At 46.7% G+C, this 16,223-nt stretch overlaps 1 protein-coding gene across 7 annotated transcripts in view; it reads left to right on the top strand.

Moving 5' to 3' along the window:
• Positions 1 to 16,223, top strand: part of CNBD2 (cyclic nucleotide binding domain containing 2) — a 70,131-nt gene that overhangs the window by 18,389 nt on the left and 35,519 nt on the right. For all 7 annotated transcript variants that reach the window (XM_033433636.2, XM_049699073.1, XM_049699072.1 and 4 more), the window contains 5 exons: positions 867 to 920; positions 5,445 to 5,608; positions 9,171 to 9,327; positions 9,837 to 9,988; positions 11,891 to 12,029. In XM_033433636.2, the coding sequence (XP_033289527.1) occupies positions 867 to 920; positions 5,445 to 5,608; positions 9,171 to 9,327; positions 9,837 to 9,988; positions 11,891 to 12,029 (666 nt within the window). The remainder of the gene's footprint in view (positions 1 to 866; positions 921 to 5,444; positions 5,609 to 9,170; positions 9,328 to 9,836; positions 9,989 to 11,890; positions 12,030 to 16,223) is intronic.

Here is a 16,223-nt window from a genome sequence, read left to right as displayed (position 1 = left end):
CTTTTTCCTCTCTCTCTGCCCCTTTCTCTACCCTTTCCACATCCTCTCTGCATCTGTTAGGAAACAGGGTTGAATTAGTTCATCCCTAAGACCTCTTCTTCCTGGCCATCCTTCAGATGAGGACCATTTCCTCACTGTGTGATTTTTGGGCAACTTCCTTCACCCACTTCAGGTCCTCAGTGGAGCTGCTCAGTAGTACCTGCTTTGTCCTGATGATGAAATGGAATAAGATAAGCCATGCCGGGCTTCCCTGGTGGCGCAGTGATTGAGAGTCCGCCTGCCGATGCAGGGGACACGGGTTCGTGCCCTGGTCCGGGAGGATCGCACATGCCGCGGAGTGGCTGGGCCCGTGAGCCATGGCCGCTGAACCTGCGCGTCCGGAGCCTGTGCTCTGCAACGGGAGAGGCCACAACAGTGAGAGGCCCGCGTACCGCAAAAAAAAAAACAAAACAATAAGCCATGCCTGGCTCATTATAGGCACTTAATGAAGGTTGGCTTTATTTGTTCCTTCCTCTTTATCCCTCTTTCTTTTCTCTATACTTTCCTTTTTTTTTTTTTTTGCTTCTTTTCTCTCTTCCTTTTCTCTCTCCATCCTTCTTCTCTTTATCCTCCTTTCCCTCTCCCCACCCCTGTCTTTCTCTGCCTCCATAGTAATACATTGTCAATGCTGGGCCCAAGTCTTGTGTGGAGCTGGGGCTTTTGAGCGGAGGTGGACATGAGAGGCCCAGCTGGTAGGAGGTTTCCCAAGGCTTCCTGCCTACCACAGTGGCCCAGGTACACAGAAGGGTTTCAGCGCAAAATTCTAGAAACAGTCTTGCTGATTCTCCTTCCTCTCCTCAGCCCCCCTTCCTTTTTTTTTCCCCCAGAAAAAGAAACAAGGCCGAATCACATTTGATACTATGGACTTCATTGGAGAGTCGGTATGTATAGACAGCTCTGACCTTGCTGCTGGGATTTTTTTTTTTTTCTTGCATCATAGCCTGAAAGAAGCCCTGGGCTGGGTATCAGGATAGCTGGGTTCAGACCAGGTTCTGCCACCAACCCAGTGTGCCACCCTGAGCTAGCCACTTAGTTTCCTCACCTATAAAATAGCTGATCTTGGTGATCCCTTTCAGTTCTGGCATCCCAAGACTGTGAGCCTTCCCCCCACCACCACCCAGCCAACCCCCAAACCCATTGTTGCTTTATAGCTGAGCAGAACCAGCACGGGAGATCGCCTGTGCTTGGACCAGTGGGAAAACCGTAGAAGGCAAAGGAGAGGATGTGAGAGCCCCAGACAGAAGAGAAATAATCAGGGTGGTGGGAAAAGCACTGGCCTGTGTCTGAATTCTGGCTCTGCCCGAAACTTTCTGATAGATGCTGGGCACATCTGTCTCTCACCTGTGCTCAGGTGGCCACTCTGAGAAGGGAATGCCTTCATGTCATTTGCACTGTGTGATTTGTTCTCCGAATTTCAAGCATTATTATCTTCCTGGCTTCTCCCCACCAAATCCTGGATATTAAATTAAAATTTAAAATTTAATTTAAATTTTAAAGGGGCTTCCTTATTTATAGGGAAGATCTGAAGTTCTCACCAATGTAGACCTGACTTGACCCTGGCCTGGAGCAGCCATGTTGGGTTTTCTCTAGGAAAAGCAGGGCGAACAGAGCTTTATAACTGGTACCAGGACCACCTGTGCCACGCTGCTGCCTCCTTCTCCTTTGGAACCAAGGTGTGGCTTCTGCTGACTGCCTCCCCTGGGCATACTAATTTCTCATGCCGCATTATATATGAAGCACAGTAAAGTCCTCCAAATTCTGAGTTTTCTTCAGTTTTCGAGACCAGCTAGTGTCTGACACTGTGCCCTGAAGGTTACCCAAGTTTCACCCTTCAGACAGGAGAAACTAGGGGTCTCTCTGAGAGCCACAGAGCTCTGGAGATGGAGGCAATTCTGTGCGTAGCAACAGAAGGAGAGAGGCGAGTACAGAGGAAAAGTCCATCATATAGGCAAGGCCTCTCTGCCTTTTGAATGAGTTATCACTGGCTCTGTCTCCAGCACAGAGATGGAGAGTAGAGACCCGATTTAAAAACCTGCCCTTTGAGTGACTGCGAATGGGTACCAGGTTTCTTTCTAGGGTGATTAAAAGGTTCTAAAACCCACTGTGGTGATGTACTACTCTGTGAATACACTAAAAATTGATCTGTGCACTTTAAATGATGAAATCATTATGTTATGTGAATTACGTCTCGATCAAGCTGATACACACACACACACACACACACACACACACACACACACATTTATACATATATAAGCTGTCTCTCAGACAACACTGGAAAACTCAACTTCCATATAGTCTACTAATGCTAACCTTCTCAGAAAGAATCCTAAGAATTATAGAGGCTTAGAATCATAGACTCATTTATTATAGCATTTGTGAGACATTGGAAACAATGGGTACATTTCTAAAACATGGTTTAAAAAAAATATTGAGTGAAAAAAAGGCAAGTTGCATAAACGATGTCAGCAGTCTAACATTTATGCAAATAAAAATAAAACAATTCTATACATATTCTGTGGGCACACGTATAAGTATATAATAATATATATAAATGGTTAACTCTGGTGGTGGAGAGCAGGTCTGGGTTACTGGTGACATGGTACAAGGGGATTTTAACTATATATATTGTTCTGATTTTTAATGGAAAATAGTCATGTATTATGTGATTTTCAAAAATTTTATTTATGCATAAGAAAAAGGCAGGAAACAAGAATGCCGCATGTAAATGGCTTGTTCTGGGTGGTAGGATTATGGGCAGCCCCTCTTATTTTCCTTTACCCTTCCTGTATGCTAGATGAACACAATGAGGAGATGGCTGGCCTGAAGTGAGTGAGGGTGACAGCGTTGAGAAATGGTGTGTGAGAAACAGGCAGGGCTCTGTTTGAATACTATTCCTTTTTCCCCATTCCAGATATTTTTATGAGCTCCTAAGGTAGGCCTAGATCTGTGTCTGGTGGTGGGGAATACAGACAGCTGTCTGTATCTGCAGGTTCCACATCCGTGGATTCAACTGACCACGGATAGAAAATATTCAGAAAAGAAAAATTCCAGAAAGTTCCAAAAAGCAAAACTTGAATACTGCTTGCAGACAGCAACTAGTTATTGTATTTGCAACTATTTACATAGTATGTACATTGCGTTAGGTATTATAAGTAATCTAGGGATGATTTAAAGTATACAGGAGGATATGCAAATGCTACAGCATTTTAGATAAGGGACTTGAGCATCTGCAGATTTTGGTATTGGCAGGGGTCTTGGAACCAATCCTTCCTCCCCACCTTGTGGATACTGAAGGACAAGGATGACTGTGCTAGGTTGTGTAACATTCGCACCTTCCCTTAAGGAGCTAATTAGGAGTTAAGGAGATGAAACTTACCCAGGAAGTTAATAACAAACTGTCACTTTTGTAGAAATCCACAGAAGGAGTCTCAAGGGTTAGGGGTGATTAGAAGGATTTCCTGGAGGAATTAGGGCCCTAAGTGGGCCTGAAAAATAAGTTTGGTTCATAGAAGCCAGAGGCATCTGTTTTGCCATAAATAGACCCTATGATAGAAATCCTAATGGGTTATTGATAGTAAGAGAGAGAAAGGAGAAAGATTGGATTCAGACCATAAAAAAGACCAGCACTTCCATAGCCCTTGCTCTGTGCCATGCACATTGTAAGCCCTTGACACGTATTAACCCTGCTATGTGTACGTATCGTTTCTGTTATCATCAGGTAGGGAAACGGGGGCTCCGGGAGAAGAGACTTGTGCCAGGACACACAAATGGGAAGTCGCAGGACAAAGTTCAAACCCAGGCACCTGGCAGCAGAGCCTGTGTGCTTTTAACCACTGTGCTACACTGTCTTTCCGTCTGTTGTTGTGAAGATCAGAATTCTGCATCATGTCCCACTTTCCTTTTGCTTCTATGACGGTTACTGTTATGTAAGACTGCCGATGTTCATTCCTTCCTTCCATAAATATGTATTTTGTTGAGTGCCCACTACAGATGAGACATTATTCTAGAGTGGGAAACAAGGTAGACAAGGCCACTATCGTGTTTATATTGGAGCTTATATTCTAGAGCACCTTTGTCCGTTGGAACTTTCTGTGACCATGGAAATGTTTAGTAGTCTGCATTATCCAAAACAGTAGCCAGCAGACACATGTAGCTCCTGAACCCTTGTCGTTAGTGTTACTGAGGGGCTTATTTTTTATCTAATTTAATTTAAATTTAAGTAGCCACATGTGGCTGTTGGCTGCCATAGTGGACAGTGCAGTTCTACACGTGTGTGTGTGTGTGTGTGTGTGTGTGTGTGTGTGTGTGTGTGTGTGTGTGTGTGTGTGTGTGTGTGTGTGTGTGTGTGTGTGTGTGTGTAGGGTGGGGAAATGACAGATAATATCCACATTAACCAAAAAAGAATAAGGTCATTTCAGAAAGTATTAAATGCTTTGAAGAGAATGATTCATAGCTCACAGAGTGCTGGGAAGGGGGCCTGCTATTTTAGCTCAGATGATGCAGAAGGAACTCCCTGAGGATGTGGCACCATATGAGCTGAGAGCAGAATGAGGAGGAGGAGGCGGCAGCCATATCCATGTGAAAACCCAGGGGAAGAACATTCTGGGCAGAGGAAACAGCCCAAGCAAAGATCTAAAGACAGAAGTGAGCTTGGCATGTGCAAGAGATGGGTAGAAGGCTAGAGAATGAGGGGAGAGGCAGGAGGAGAGGTTGGAGGGCAGTAGGCAGGTAGGGAGTCAGACCATGTGGGGCCCCAGGCTGTGGTAGGAGTTAACATTTTCTCCTAAGTGCAACGGGCAGCCAGGGAGGGGTGTTAACAACTCACGGTGCCATTTCCCCGGCAGGTAGGCGTGGTGAGCGAATGGGTAGATCTGCCCGCCCCCTGGTCCACGAGTCCTGGCTGCTGAGGGTTAGCTAAGAGTCTCTGTAGGCTCTTTGTTCCTCTTTGTAGGCTCTTTGTTCCTTAGGCTCCCGGAGAACGCTGAGGTATAGGCTGAGGCAGGGGAGGTCTCCCCTGACTGAAGTGTGTCAAAGGGCCATTGGAGCCCAGGGAGCCCCACTATTGACTTGGGGGCGTGGTCAATGAACAGCAGAGGTAGTATGATCAGTAGCTGGGGATACAGGCCTTGGCAGGTAACAAATCTAGGTAATAATCCTGCCTGAATGTCGACATCTGTCAAAGGGGATAATAATCGTGCGTCGCTTCTGTAGGTAAAGATTCAATGAGACGGCGTGTGTAAGTTGCCTATCCCGATGCCTGGCACACAGGAAGCACTCATTACATGTCAGCCATTATTGTATGGGGAGTGGGCAAGTGTGAAAGAAGGACTGTGGGGAGTTGCCTGCTAGCCCCTGGGGGAAACTGCTGGGCCCTCTGTGTCACTTTGGCTCTCTCTTTCCAGGAGCACTTCCCTCCAAGGGCCATTCAGATCACGCAGAAGAAGCCCGCTTGGAGGACAGAGCGCGAGATCCAGTCCCTCTGTAACCTCCTGCAGGTTCTGGATAGTTACCAGAACTACTCGGAGCCCCTGCAGCTGCTCCTGGCCAAGGTCATGCGCTTTGAACGGTCAGTGAGGGGCACATCCCTTGGCCCCTGGGCTGGGGCTGGGCTGGGCAGGGCAAGAAGGGCCCGGCTGCAAAGGCCACGGCGGGTCTACCAGCCCCTCTGCGGGGTGTCAGCCGTGAGAAACCTTCTGTCACTTCACCTTGGTGCTCACCGTTATGACTGCAGCCCACTGTGTCTCAGCCATTCATTGAGAATCTACCCAGAATTAAGGAGTCACTGAGTCTGGAGAGGATCTGGTTGGAACCTCAGAAAGGATCTAGTCTAATTCCCTCATTTTTCAGATAAGGAAACTGAGGCTCGGGGGGGAAATTAGTCATCCTAGTTCACCCAGAAAATAAGTAGCAGAGCCGAGACTCAAATCCAGGCCCTAAAAGCCAGAAGGGATCACAGATGAGGTACTACATCCAGGTAGGAACAACTAGGGCAAGAGTCTGTGAACTTGGATGAGAAAAAATATTATATCTGTATTTTCATTAACCTCTGAAATTTATAATTTCCTTCAGTCATGAATGTAGGTAACAAACCACTGCATACTATTTATTTATTTGGCTGTGTCAGGTCTTAGTTGTGGCATGCAGGATCTTTCGTTGCAGCGTGCAGGCTTCCCTCTAGTTGTGGCACGCGGGCTTAGTTGCCCTGTGGCATGTGGGATCTTAGTTCCCTGACCAGGGATCGAACCCGCATCCCCTGCATTGGGAGGGGGATTCTTAACCACTGGACCACCTGGGAAGTCCCTGTATAATTTTTTTTATAAATAAAAAAATACAGGTATTATGACATATTCAAGTTGCTGCAGATTTCTCAAAAGATAATTTATATTTATCACGTCTTTGAAATGATGGTAGTTATTAGATCTGCTGCTGGCTCTTGTTTTTCAGTGCCTTAATAAAGAGGCACATATATTGCTATATCACAAACTTGGTTTTTTCTTAACTGTAATTCTAATGTATATGATTTTATACATTTAAAACATTGTTCTGTGAAACCTTCACCAGATTGTCAACTGGTCCGTGACACACACAAAAAGGGACCTTGTAAATCCCTTGTAGTAGAGAAGCCCAAGAGGTACATGTGAAAATAGTTATTTCCAGTGGCCTCAGGGGGGCAGCCTAGCAGAATATTTGAGGTAAGACCTGTCTTGAAATCTAAGATGTAAGGTCACTATAGGTTTGTGCCCTATCTTCCTTCATAGTGGTCACAGTCTAAGACATAACCACAACTAACTACGGATTACGGACGACCCTTTATGACCCACGCAGGGTCTGTTTCACAGGTAATAAGCCAGGAGGAGGTAACCTTCCAGCTAGCTTGGCCAAGGGAGTTTCACAGAAGAGGTGGCATTTGAACAGGTAGATTTGACAAGTGGGGGTGTAGACGGGACATTCCAGGCAGAGGGAACCATCTGCTTTGTTCTAGCCCAGTAAAGAAGAGAGGGAGTCACTGCTGTCTTTTTTTTTTTTTTTGGCCTCTCCCGTTGCGGAGCACAGGCTCTGGACGCGCAGGCTCAGCGGCCATGGCTCACGGGCCCAGCCGCTCTGCGGCATGTGGGATCTTCCCGGACCGGGGCACGAACCCCTGTCCCCTGCATCGGCAGGCGGACTCTCAACCACTGCGCCACCAGGGAAGCCCCCACTGCTGTCTTAAAGTAAGATTCTATAGCAGGCAGAATGGCGTCACAGAAAGAAAAAGAGTCACAGGCTTAGAAGCTCTGGAATTTAATGCCCCGTCTGCTGTGTGACCTCAGGCAAGCCACTTAACCTTTCTGAGCCTAGTATCCCCATGAGTGATATAAAGATAATAGTATGAATTTTACAGGCTTTTTGTGAACATCAGGATGTGGTAATGGTTAAAGCCCTCCGCTAGTTGCTGATTACTATTTCTGGGACTGGGAATTAGCAGATTAGATAGAATTCTTCCACTCACAAGCGACAGAAAACCCAGCCTAAGGGAATGCATTGGTGGCTCATGTATCTGAAAGTCCTGGGATAGTTCTCCAGCTTCAGGCTCAGCTGGATTCCGGGGCTCAGTGTCACCAGGACCCACGTTTGTGTCTTGTCTCTCTCCATCTCTTGGCACTTCGTTTGCATAAGCAGCTTATGCAAATGCAAATGCAAAGGAGAGTCTCTGTCTGAGACTCTCCCTTCATGGTGGCAAGCTGGCTGCTACAGCCACAGCTCCAAACTTCTAGCTTTCCAGGTTCAGTCCATTGGGAAGGAGAAAATACCTCTTCCCGGTCAAGTCAGAGCCTTGGGATTAGTTCTTTCTGAGCCAGGGTGATCTCACTTGAATCACCAGTGGGTTAGTGATGTTCTGATTGTCTAAGAGTCAAGAAAAGGTGTTTCCCCCAAAGTAAAATCAGGGTGCAGTTGGTGGAAAAAGGTGACCAGGTGCTTGGCAGAGAAAACAACAGATATCTGCTGTATGAGATATCTCTTCACTCCCAAAATGTAGGTTATGGTCTCTGAGGGTCTACCCTGGAATGAAGGCTGGCCTGTGCTCTCTCGTCCCCGAAGTGTTTGCCTTCTCCCATCTAGTCACTGTCATCTGGGCTGTTGCCTCTTTCCTCTATTGATAAAGCCTCTGGTTTGTACATTGTCCTGTCTGTTGGAGCTTACTGTTCTTTCTTTGAATATGCCAGGCCTCCAGCCATCTCTATGCTTTTGGACATGGTGGTCCCTCTGCCTACGACACTCTTCCATCTCTCTGGCCGCCTGGATGACTCTAGCCACCATCCTAGGGCCTTCTCTGGCCTTCCTAAACTGGTTTAAGTGCCCTTTCTCTCTGCGTCTGAATTAGCCTGTGCCTTACCTCTTTTAAAGCATTTTTAAACCTTATTTACTTCTTGTATTTGACCATAATTTTGAGAACAAAATTTGTATTTTTTATCACTACACCTGTTAGACACCATTGGTATTTGTCTAACTTATTGAATGAATGAAGTAAATAAATACTAAAAGAAGTGAGACTTGATTTGAACTTGCATTTGAAATACAGAAACTATCCTCCTCTGAGCTTAAGAACTGTTAGTTTGCTCTGAACCTGGGTACCTTTGCCCTAAAGGTTCCCAGTTGGATAGTGAGCTATTAGGGATCGTAATAAGATCATTTATCCATCTCTTTCTACGTATGCTCATCTGCATTTTACAGACAAGAGTAACTGAGGCTCAGAGAGAGGATATGAGTTGCCTAGTGTCCCACAGCTAAGGGCAAAACCAGGATTTGGATCCTGGTCTGACTCTAAAGCCAGTGCTCATATCATTTAGCTACACATCCATTGCTTCCAGCATTGTTCATTCATTTATTCAACAACTGTTCATTGCCTAAGCAGACTGACAAAGGCTCTGCTCTCCGGCAGCTTCCTCTAATGGAGGTGGGCGGCTGGACAAATGTTAGTGAAGGGGTCAAGCTTGGTGGGGATGGGGCTGGGCTGTTCTGAGGTCCCTTCTAGTCCCAGTCTGTGCTTTCATACTCCAGAGCAGAGAGCACGGCCCGTCCAGATCTCCTCCCCCTAGGGACCAGACTCTGTGTTGCTACCAGGTCAACTGGCCATGGTCTCTTCCCAGGTTTGGTCGCAGGCGTGTGATCATCAGGAAGGGCCAGAGGGCCAACAGCTTTTATTTTATCTACCTGGGCACGGTGGCCGTGACCGAGGACGAAGATGGCAGCAGTGCCTTCCTGGACCCCCACCCGACGTTGCTGCAAAAGGGCAGCTCTTTTGGGGTAAGCACGGGGGACGGGTCTGCGTTCCTGGGGTGGGGTTCGTGGTGTGACAGGACTCCTGCTACAACCTCTAGGCCAGGCCCAGCCCTGCCTTTCACTCTGTGCAGTCACTGCGCTGTTGTGGGTCACAGAGCCCTTACCTGTCAAATGCTGATCGAGTTGGAGCCAGTGATGTCCAAGTCCCACCACTTCGTCTGTGATGTTTAAGGAGTATGCTCCCTCTACAACCCCCTAGAGGTGCAGTGACTCCTCAGCAAGGCCTCTCCAGCTTCCTTTCTCTGCCCTGGTCAAGCCAGTTGCCTCTTTTTCCACAGGCAGCATATTAAGAGGGAGGGGCGTGGGCCCATAGAAGCAGGGAGTGAGCAGGGGCACAGGACGGTCCAGGGAACCTGCAGTCTGGGGAGGAGAGATTTCTCAGGGGAGATGCAAGCAGGGAAGAGGTGGTCAGGGCTGCGGGCAGAACGCCAGGGGTGACCTCTCACTTGCCTTTGCCCCTGTCTACCCAACAGGAAATGGGCTTTCTAACTTCTTCAGTGAGGAGGGCCACCGTGGTCTGTATGGAAGAAACAGAGTTCTTGGTTGTTGACAGAGAGGATTTCCTTGCTAATAAACTGGACCAAGAAGTTAAAAAGGATGCTCAGCATCGGTTTGAATTTTTTAGGTAACTCCACCAGCCAGCGTCTTCCCCCTGTGTGTCTATTAGGTGCCTTTGTCCTAGACCCAGTGGGGAACACTAGGTGCTGTTCTCTCTGCTTGAAATGCTCTTTGGTACCCACCTCCCACCCAACTTCTCCATCTAGCAAACTCCTAACATACCTTCAGGTCACAGTTCAAATATCCCTTCCTTATGGGATAGTAACAACAGGATAGCTAACATGCATTGAGCACTTGCAGGGCCAGGCAGGATGCTCAGCCCTTTGTACCACCCGTTATATCTAATCTCACATTCAACCCATGATGTTCTTTCTCTTTTTCTCCCCAGTTTACAGTGAGGGAAGCAAGGCTCAGGATGGTGATGTGTCCAGAATGCCTGATTCAGAGTCTCTGGGCTTCACCACCCCGCCTCACTAACCAAGCCCACCTACCCTCACTCCAGAATAGAGAGGGTGCCCCCTCAGTGCTTCTACCCTGTGTTTCTGTAAAGCCCCATCCAAACTGTAATTCTTGAGCATATAATACTTTCTTTACAGTTTATTTGTGCCATCAGACAGTAAGCAGCTCAGTGGCAAGGGCAGACCTGCCTTTTTCACCATCATCATCCCTGTGTTATCACAGTGCCAGGAGCATGCAGGTGCTCATTTAATTATCTTTAGTTACTTGCCTTGAGGAAAAGAGTGAAAATCAAATGGAGCATCTGCACTGGCACTGAGAATACAGGTTGTAGGGTTGCAGGGCCATAGAGAAGCGTGTTGAGCAGAGGGGTGGGCTGGAACTGAGAGAAAGCCATCTGCATGAAGGGGCTGCAGCCCGAAAACGGAGGGACTCGGTTCTGAAGGGAGGGGCAGTTCATTTTTTTATACAGTGGAAGAAAAATAGGACCGTGTTCTAATCTCAACTCTTAGGCTTATCCACCATGGGACCCTAGATAGGTCACTTCACTTCTCTGGGCTTTAGTCTCCTGCGCAGTAAAATGGGGATAACAATTCCTCTCTCCCGAGTCATTGTAAGAATCAAATGAGGTGATCGTGGGAAGTGCGTGGCTCAGTTTTGGCCCAGGAGGTGCTCCTTCTGTGGTGGCCCTGTTTTCCTCCTGTGTTTCCAGACCCTTCTCCTCCTTGGGCATGGCACTGACCCTGTTCCCCTTTGATGCCCTGGACAGAACTCGGTGCTCCCTCGCCTAGGTTGAGGCCTGAATCACTCGAGTTCAGAGCTCATAATCTGTTGGAGCTGAGAAGATCTAAGATGATTTTTGTTGGCAGCCCCGCGGGGCCACCTGCGAGGGAAGGGAAGCCCATGATCAGCGGTGTATGAGATTCAAGATCGCGGAAGGGGTGGTCACTGCCGGGTGGGCCTTTCACCACAGGGCACAAACAGGCCAAAAGAGGAGAGTCCAGACTTCCCCCATTCCCAGGCCCAGGGCTGAGGATTTGAAGCCAATAGGCTGGAGGAGACAGGGGTTGGAATGAGCTGCCCAAACCAAAGGTAGGGCCTGGACTGCTGGGCTGGGGGACAGGATAACCAGTGAGCTGAAGTGAGGAACTCTTGGGTGCTCCTTGGAATGGGAGTAGCTCAGTGGTAACAAGGTTGGCGGGGGATTCAGCCGGGAGAAGCTCCTGGAGGGAGGAGCGGAAGTGAAAGAAGCAGAGCTCCGATCACCCCGGGTGCGTCTGAGGCGCAGTGAGGGGAGCAGCTGAAGGGCAGGGCCTTGAGAAGAGGGCAGGGGAGCAAAGGACAAGTGACAGGAGACCGGCTGCAGGCTAGGCTAGCGAGCAGGGTGGGCGTGAAATCTTCCGCCTCAGGCCTTTGCAAGAGCAGGAGAACATATTGCTTTTCTGGAAATTGCTAAGTGCTGAGCCCCCTTGGTGACGGAGGGCGATGAAGTCTAACAGGCTTTTCCCCTCAGGAAGATGGATCTGTTTCACTCCTGGTCCGATGAGAAGCTCTGGAAGCTCGTAATGCTGGGGAAGATAGAGAAGTTCTCATATGGGCAGCTGATCTCAAAGGACTTTGTAGAATCGTCTTCCATCGTGTTTGTGTGTAAGGTAAGAGGTCTGGGGTGGGGTGGTGAAGCTGGGAAGAGCGTGCCTAATCTAATGTCCCGTAGCCAGGTGACCGGCAGAGCCCTGGTCTTCAACACGTCTTTTTCTGAGCGCCCATATCCTACTTAAAAAGGCAAAGGAGTGTCCATTGACAGGTGAATGGATAAAGAAGATGTGGCACATATATACAATGGAATATTACTCAGCCATAAAGAGAAACAAAACTGAGTTGTTTGTAGTGAGGTGAATGGACCTAGAGACTGTCATACAGAGTGAAGTCAGAAAGAGAAAAATAAATACCGTATGCTAACACATATATATGGAATCTAAAAAAAAAAAAATGATGAACCTAGGGGCAGGACAGGAATAAAGAGGCAGATGTAGATAATGGACTTGAAAACACAGGGAGGGGGAAGGGAAAGCTGGGACGAAGTGAGAGAGTGGCATGGACATATATACACTACCAAATGTAAAGTAGAGAGCGAGTGGGAAGCAGCTGCATAGCACAGGGAGATCAGCAGTGCTTTGTGACCACCTAGAGGGGTGGGATAGGGAGGGTGGGAGGGAGGGAGATGCAAGAGGGAGGGGATATGGGGTTATAGTATGCATATAGCTGATCCACTTTGTTATATAGCAGAAACTAACACACCATTGTAAAGCAATTATACTCCAATAAAGATGTTAAAAAAAAAAAAAGACAAAGGACACACTTTGGCCTCCCTCCCTCAGAGGGTTGCCGTGAATGTTAAGATATAGCTGTTATATTACAAAGAGGGCAGGTGTGGGGAGGGTACCCCCTTCTTCAGCTCATATACATGTTTATTTACAAACAGATACATATTTAAATTATGCATTTGGCTCTTGAGTTTTGATGATGCCAGGTCACTTATTTATTTATTTATTATTTCTTTTTGGCTGCATTGGGTCTTCGTTGCTGCGCATGGGCTTTCTCTACTTGCGGCAAGTGGGGGCAACTCTTTGTTGCGGTGCATGGGCTTCTCATTGCGGTGGCTTCTCTTGTTGTGGAGCACGGGCTCTAGGCGCGCGGGCTTCAGTAGCTGTGGCACTTGGGGTCAGTAGTTGTGGCTCGCAGGCTCTAGAGCGCAGGCTCAGTAGTTGTGGCGCACGGGCTTAGTTGCTCCGTGGCATGTGGGATCTTCCCAGGCCAGGGCTCGAACCCATGTCCCCTGCATTGGCAGGCGGATTCTTAACCACTGCGCCACCAGGGAGATTTCCAGATCACTTTTTATAATTATAATCTCTAAATTGTAAAAGTAATACGACCACATTATACAACTTTCCAGGAAGAGGGACAAATGAACTCATCACCACAGAATAGATTTCCAAAATTGAAATTACTTAGCATCACCATTTTTATGACTCTTGGAACAAACTGCTTTTCACAAGGAGGGATCCACTTTCTCTAGCTCCCAGCAACACACAACTTTGCCAGTGCCACCAACCTCTGCCATCATTCTTTCAAAAGTTTTTAAATTTAATATGTGGCAATTACTGCCTCACTAAGGATTTAGCTTATGGTTTTTTCTGATTACTAGTGAGATTAATCATGTTTGTTTACTATCTGAATTTTGTGTTTTGTGAATTGCTTTGCCCCCTGCTCTGTAGGTTGATAATGAAAAGAAAATTTAAGGAGGTTGATATTGTCATTATTCCCATTTTACAGAGGTGGAAAGGAAGGTTAGGTGGCTTGTTCAAGATCACGCAGTTGATGAGGGGCAGAGGCAGGGTTCGACCCAGGTCTGTCTGACCCCAAAGCTCTTCTTCCCAGAAGCTGGGACTTGGGATTTGAGTTGACCTTTCCATCAATTGTTGACCCTGCTCGAATCCTAAGTAGTTCATCATCATCATCATCATAAGAGTCACTATTTTTTTTTTGAAGCTCTTTGCTCCTGTGCTAGGAGTGCTACTAACATCATTAATCTTTTTTTGTTTATTTTGGAATAGGTAGTACTTCACATGGTTCAAAATTCAAAACGCTCACAAGAGTGATGTCTCCCTCTCCTCTCTCTCTCCCAGAGTATCCCTCCCCAGGGACCACCACCAGCACCAGTTTCTATGTCTCTGTCCTCCACATGTTCTCCCTCTATACAGGCAAATGCATGTGTATATGTTTTTTCCTTCTTTTTCATAAGTGGTGTCATCCTATACAGACTGTTCTGCACTTTGTTGTTTCATTTAAGAGTATTTCTGTAGGTTGTTCCATGTCAGTACATAAAGAACTCATTCATTCTCTTTTACCACTCATGAGTATTTTACTGTACGGTTGTGCTTTATTTTTTTATATATTTATTGGAGTATAATTGCTTTACAATGTTGTGTTAGTTTCTGCTGTACAGCAAAATAAATCAGCTATATGTATACATATATCCCCATATCCCCTCCCTCTTGTGTCTCCCTCCCACCCTCCCTATCCCACCCCTCTAGGTCATCACAAAGCATCGAGCTGATCTCCCTGTGCTGTGCTATGCAGCAGCTTCACACTAGCCATCCATTTTACATTTGGTAGTGTATATATGTCAATGCTACGCTCTCACTTTGTCCCCGCTTCCCCTTCCCCCTCGGTGTCCTCAAGACCATTCTCTACATCTGCATCTTTATTCCTGCCCTGCCACTAGGTTCATCAGTACTGTTTTTTTAGATTCCATATGTATGGTTGTACTTTAACCAGTTCCCTAATTGATGGATATTTAGGTTATCTCAACGTTTGCTATTTCAAACAGTGCTTTGATGAATAACTGTGCACCTAGTACCATTCTACCATAAATCTTCACTGTAGCTCTACCAGGAAGATATTATTATTCCAAGTTTGCAGATGAAGAAGTTGAAGCTAAGATGCCTTAAGAAAGGCCACGTAGCTAGTAAGTGGCAGAGCCAGAATTCTGCCCCAAGACTCCCATATTTAATATCTCCTGTATACCTGTTGCCTACATGTTAAGCCACCACAGACATTTGCCAAGTTTTTGCCAAGATCATGACACAGTGGCCCAGGCTCTGGAGGGATACAAAGGTGGAAAAGATTGGTTTTCTGGGGCTTCCCTGGTGGCACAGTGGTTAGAATCTGCCTGCCAATGCAGGGGACATGGGTTCGAGCCCTGGTCCATGAAGATCCCACATGCCATGGAGCAGTTAGCCCGTGCACCACAACTACTGAGCCTGTGCTCTAGCGCCCGCGAGCCACAACTACTGAGCCCGAGTGCTACAACTACTGAAGCCCGCGCGCCTAGAGCCTGTGCTCTGCAACAGGAGAAGCCACCGCAATGAGAAGCCCATGCACCGCAACAAAGAGTAGTCCCCACTTGCCGCAACTAGAGGAAAGCCCATGCGCAGCAACGAAGACCCAACGCAGCCAAAAATAAAATAAATTTATATATTAAAAAAAAAAGAAAAGATTGGTTCTCTCTCCTTATATATATCTTCTCCACTAGATTCTGAGTGTAGACAAAGTTGTCAATGCCGACTACCAAGTGATTAGTACAAACTCTGTGAATTACAAGAATTCAGGATGGGGAACTCTCGAAAGGCTGAAGGCTCCAAGGAGGGCTTCCTGGAGGACGTGAGGTGGGAGATGAGCATTGAAGTATTGGGCCCTTAGACAAAAGTAGGGGGCAAGATTTGTTGTGTGCTGGAGCTGGCTCTTCCTGGCCTGAGAGAGCTGATTGTTAAGTTCTCAGGAATTTTGCAAGTCAGTACACATGATAATTATTAAAAATTAAATTATATAAACCTACAATTAACTATTGAAAACAAGGGTAATAACTACTGAAAAACTTATCATTTCCTGGATTTATTGCATTTTACTATTATCTATGCTCTTGAAGTTACTTTTGCCCATCGTATCCATATGGTGGAAATCTCTACCATTGTGCACATCTCTTCTCAGTTCCACGTGCAGTGACTTCCCATTGGTAGCTGAAAATCGACCATGGTGGGAGTATGTACACACACAATGGAAATAGGCAGACGCTCTAAGTCAGGTCTTGATTTATGGCTTTGCTTATTGTCTTAAGAAAGCTATAGAGAAAATGTTTATAATGCAGATTAAATTTCAAAGTGGGCTGGGTCTGTAGCCATTACATTGTAAAGAGCAGAAAATTAAGGAAATGTTTTCCAGTATTTAAAAATGACTCATCATAGATTCATCATAGAAGTTATATAATTGATGAACAGGTGAAGTTC

This window comes from Orcinus orca, chromosome 16, assembly GCF_937001465.1.
Source record: "Orcinus orca chromosome 16, mOrcOrc1.1, whole genome shotgun sequence".
Classification (NCBI taxonomy): domain Eukaryota; kingdom Metazoa; phylum Chordata; class Mammalia; order Artiodactyla; family Delphinidae; genus Orcinus; species Orcinus orca.
Note: the sequence above shows the minus strand (reverse complement) of the source record. Positions and strands in the feature narration are given on the sequence as shown.